Raw genomic sequence first — 5,083 nt, forward strand, 5'->3', positions numbered from 1 at the left:
CATATGCCGGTTGTACTCAACAATCGCTTGAGGGCACTCAACCTGCATACTTTCCTTCTTTGCCGCGCTCCATCTCTTGACAAGCTTCATGAAGCCCAACCCAACTTGTGTTGAAGCGACCGTCACAAGGTTATTGTCTTTCCACCTGATGAGCACGACATCACCGTCCTCGGTCACTTTCAGGTCTGTTGCTCCACGTTCACAGTTTTTCATTTCCTTTTCTCCTTTCAACTGGCATCCCAGAAGCCTGTTAGAGCGTATTGTGCCTGTGGCAAGGATTCCCAGCATTTTTAGTTCTCGAAGGAGCAGAACAGACGTAAAGTAACTATCAAAAAACAACTTTAGGTTTAGGTGGCGTGGAAAGGTCTCAATAAGTCTCATTACAACACAACCGCCCAGACCGAGATATGAGTACTCACGGTCAATGCCTGTGCCCTTTCCTTGATAAATTTCGAAGTCATGGGCCAATCCATCGGTGCTGCACCGCAGAAAAATGTTTACTCCAACGGGGTTTGGTTTGCTTTTGATTACTTGTTTCGCTGGTACCCTCCCTGAGAATGGCGCCATCTGCTCGTCAATACTGTTCTACTCAAGTACCTCAAGTTCAAGGCAGCGCTTCCTAATTCTATCAAGCAGTGGCCTAACTTTCCAAAATTTGTTCGCCGACGATGGATCTCGGGGCTCGTTCTGGTCAGTTATGTGCAAAGCTGCCCTGATCTTAAAACATCTGTTCACAGACATCGAGTCTGCGATTACAGGGATGCGAGTGCCATTGCTCCAGTACATCCGAATTCTTGGAAACTTCAGCACTCCAATGTAGGCTAGTATTCCAAAAAAAGTCTTGATTTCTTCAAGAGTGCAAGAAAGTTCGGTACCAATCTTTTGCATATAATAGACATTGGTGTTCTTTGTCAGTTCTTCAAAACCAGAGTTGGTAAATTAGCATTCGAAGTACTTGAGTGGATCCATAGGAGGGAAGCACCACGTGGCTGGTAGACGCAGTCGATGTTGTCTGGCTCGAATTTTTTTCGGCACCACTTGACCATTCTGCTTTTCTTTGACGGTGGTTGGCGTTCATCATCACCAGTTTCCTCAATCACAGCTTCATCGCTAGAAGCCACCGGAACGTCCTCATCATCATTCACCTGAAATATTATTTAAAGAACATTGCAATACAGAAGGCATCAAAGCGAATTTTCTACTCACCGCTCCATTCAAAGTTGACGTAAAAAGCCGGTCAGCTACTGAATTCGGAGGCTTGCATCGACTCCTCCCATGGTTCTGGATATCTATAAAAATAATTGCGCTTGCATATAAAATGACTATACTATGACACTCAGGAAGCACGGCGAACAATTTCGCGATCGAGTCTAGTTGAAGCACGACGTGCACAAATGTGCACACACGTGGGGGCGGGAGCTAATTCAGATGTCAGAGTATACTGTAGCACAAATTTTTAATTTCCTAGTGATCTACATGTCTTTCTCTACACATTCATATCAAAAATTATTATTCACGAATGCACTGCAGTGCGTAAGACAATGAAAACTTGACAGCACTCACTTGGCGCACCGTAGAACGTGGCGGCGGCCATCTTCTTTGCTTGTTTGGGTGAACAATTCTCGTTTTCAACAAGAGGTGGCGCTAGCTATATTAAAAGCAGGAATTTCAAGTCTCGTTTGCATCAGTCCTGTGGACGAAACTGCGCTAGACGCCGCACTAAAAATCGCGAAAAGTGGCGTGCACAATCGTAGACGCCATGCCGCAAAGGGTTACAGTAGTTGAACCACAGCTGATTTTCTGCAGCGAGGCTGCATACCTCTACAGTCCAAGGAAATTTTCGTGCTGTCATCGTCGGCAGCAAAAAGCCCAGGAGTGGGAAAGTACCCAAAATCATAGAAATCGCATATCATGCTAACCATAAAAGAGTATTAATATAAGAAAACTGAAAAAAATGAAAAACGAATTAAAAGTAAAAATAAAGCGGCGGCTGCGTTTTTATAGAGCAAACACGCTAAGGCGCCCGTGTGCTGTGCGATGTCAGTGCACGTTAAAGATCCCCAGGTGGTCGAAAATATTCTGGAGCCCTCCACTACGGCACCTCTTCCTTTCTTCAAACAATCCCTCCTTTATTCCTTTCCTTACGGCGCGGTTCTGCTGTCCAATGAAATATGAGACAGATATTGCGCCATTTCCTTTCCCCCGAACCAATTAATAATCAAAAATAAATCAATAAAACAAAAATAAAGAATAAGAAATATAATAGACAAATTGCACCTCATACCGATGATAAAGCGGTGATAATAAAAATGCAAGAAAAAATATTTAAAAAATAAACTAAAATCAGCTTCGTCTTTAGGAGCCTCAGGCGGCAGCGCGTTGCGCCGCTGCCACGGACTCCACGCAACGTTAGTCGCAAAACCACTAACTTTCAGACAGAGACAAACATACAACTTCTAATACAACGAAAGCTCCAAAAGGGCACATAAGTAATTGGGCACTGCGGGACACTTATATACCCACATCCCTTCATTCAGCAGATCAACCCAATCTACTTCCACCTAACCCGGAACTTGATGCCAACATTGCCTTAAACGAAGTCCGCCGAGCTCTTAAGTATTCACCGTTCTGCGGCGCCGAGGTCGAATGGCATAACGTACAAGGCACTGCTCAATCTGGACGGCCTCCCTCGATGAAATCACGGAGCTCTTTAATAACCAGTGGCACGCCGGGACGCTCCCATCAGCCGGGACCCATGACACAGCATGCGATTTATACCCAAACAGGGAAAACCCCTCACCCTTCAAAATTTGCGCTCCATCTACTCAACGGGCTGTGTCGGCAAGCTCTTCGAGCATGTCATTCTCAGTCGCCTGCAACCGTTCCTAGAAACAAAAGGCTCTCTCTCCCACGTACAATTTGGCTTCCGTCCTAACATCTCGGCGCAAGACGTATTTCTCGCCTAAAAAGTCTCGCTTTTACATTAACCGCCGTAAAGCCGCTACGTGAGCCATATGGCCCTGGATACTCGCAAGGCTTTGGACACAATAAGCCATGACCATATTCTGACGACATTAGCCACCGTGTGCCGCGGCAAACACACATGGCAATATGTTCGGGTCGTCCTTCAGGGACGTACGGCAGAACTCCACCTTGGGGATGTTGTAACGCAGCCTTTCCCACTCCCTAAACGGGGAGCCCTACAAGGGGTGGTCCTATGATAATATTATTATTTGGTTTTGGTGGAAACAAAATGGTGCAGTATCTGTCTCTTATATCGTTCGACACCTGAACCTCGCCGTAAGGAAAGGGATAAAAGAGGGAGTGAAAGAAGAAAGGAAAAAAAAGGTGCCACAGTGGAGGGCTACGGAACAATTTCGAGCACCTGGGGATCTTTAACGTGCACTGACAGCGCACAGCACACGGGCTCCTTACCGATTTCCTTCCATAAAAACGCAGCAGCCGCGGTCGAGCTCGAAACCGGGAACTCCGGGTCAGTAGCCGAGCGTCCTAACCAGTGTGCCACCACGGGGGGGGGGGGGGGGGGGTCCTATCACATTTATTTTTTAACATTGCCCTAGCGCCACTGGCAAAGACCTTTGCTGCTATCTCAGGGCTCCACACAGCCATATACGCAGATAATATAACCCTCTGGACAACGGAATGATTCCTTGGAACAGCCCACGATATCCTGCAATCTGCCATAGACATCACAACCACCCGTTTAGCAAACAAAGGCCTTCGTTGCTCTCAAAATAAATCAGAACTCTTGCAGCTGAAACTGCTTCCCCGTGACCCCCCACCCCCCCCCCCCCCCCGCCCTTGAAATGCACATGTAAGCAGGTACAGTGCCAATCGTGTCTAAGAAGAGCACTCTTGGCCTTCCTATTGACAACCCACTCGATGCAACCGCCATCCTTCAGGTCTTGCAAAGGCCGACCAAACAGGTCGCTGCACTAATCAGGCGGGTGGCAGCACGCTATTATGGGCTGCCTGAACTCGAGACCCTCAATATGACAAACGCATTAATCATTAGCCGCATTACACACCACCTCCCATACCACATACACACTCAGCGCCAAACGCAACAGGCAGACATCCTAATACGCACGGCTGTCACCTCCGCCCAACGTCTTCCACGGACGGTTATCACGAAACGACTCCTGGCCACCGGTGCTCACAATACCGTTATCGAATCAATAGAGGCTCAACGCACCAACCAATTAGTCCGCCTGAAGCGCACAGAAACAGGACAATGCCTACTGCGATAGTTCCGTCTCAATCCAACCATTCCCACGAAACAAGTCCTCCACCGTATATGATTTCTGTGCGCAAATAGGACCACATTTATCAGAAGCCCCTACTGCGCTATATGAGCTCTAGCCTCCATCAGTGTAGGTTCGAGTTGGCTATTTCACCAAAACATACAGCATCCGCTCCGATATTCTTTATGTCGACGTGGCAGAAAATTCTAAAGTAGGATTCTTCACGGCAGTCGCAGCCTATGAAGACCGCACTGTGGGGGCCGCCGCCACTATCAAAACTAATTCACCTGCAGAGGCGGAAGGAGCCTCCATTGCACTTGCGCTGGCCCGCTCCACCATTGACAAAAGCGTAACCGAAATTGGCACTGATTCCCACGCCGCATGATGCCATTACCTAAAGGGCGTGGCGACACCGGCCACAGAGCGTATTCTTGCCACAGGCACATCTCTCTACCGAACCGTTACTCTGTTGTGGATCCCTGGGCATGCCTCGATCCCCGGTAATGAGCGCGTTCATGCACTGGCCCGAGAACTTTCCTCCCGGACCCCTTACGATCAGGCACTCAAACCTGCGCAAGAGACCCTATCGGTTCTTTATATATATCACCAAATCACCACATTCTACAAACTCCGCTGCGTGACATTACCACCACCTCACAATACCTTGTCGCTCTTATCCAGCTCCACACGGCGGCATTTACAGATGGGATGCTTTATTCCATAAAAATCCCGGGAACCTCGCCGGAAGAACTCAAAGCGACCCTTAGGGTACGAAGACAAGGAGTCATGATCTTTGCAGCTAGGATGTTGGGAAGATC

At 48.0% G+C, this 5,083-nt stretch overlaps 1 protein-coding gene across 1 annotated transcript; it reads right to left on the reverse strand.

Moving 5' to 3' along the window:
* Positions 1-911: 911 nt before the first annotated feature.
* LOC144133987 (uncharacterized) lies at positions 912-1,643 on the reverse strand. Its single transcript, XM_077667016.1, has 3 exons — positions 1,564-1,643; positions 1,207-1,289; positions 912-1,145 (listed from the first exon to the last, which is right to left on the reverse strand). Exons 1-3 carry the CDS (start codon positions 1,592-1,594, stop codon positions 912-914), a joined length of 348 nt encoding a protein of 115 aa, XP_077523142.1. The 5' UTR covers positions 1,595-1,643.
* Between the last annotated feature and the right edge of the window lie 3,440 nt (positions 1,644-5,083).

The sequence above is a fragment of the Amblyomma americanum genome, chromosome 5, assembly GCF_052857255.1.
Source record: "Amblyomma americanum isolate KBUSLIRL-KWMA chromosome 5, ASM5285725v1, whole genome shotgun sequence".
NCBI lineage: Eukaryota > Metazoa > Arthropoda > Arachnida > Ixodida > Ixodidae > Amblyomma > Amblyomma americanum.

Coding starts and splice junctions, on each gene's coding strand:
- LOC144133987 (XM_077667016.1), bottom strand. CDS start 1,594: ATGGCCGCCGCCACGTTCTACGGTGCGCCAA. Junction 1,290..1,563: donor CACGTTCTACGGTGCGCCAA/GTGAGTGCTGTC, acceptor TTATTTTTATAG/ATATCCAGAACCATGGGAGG. Junction 1,146..1,206: donor CGTCAACTTTGAATGGAGCG/GTGAGTAGAAAA, acceptor ATAATATTTCAG/GTGAATGATGATGAGGACGT.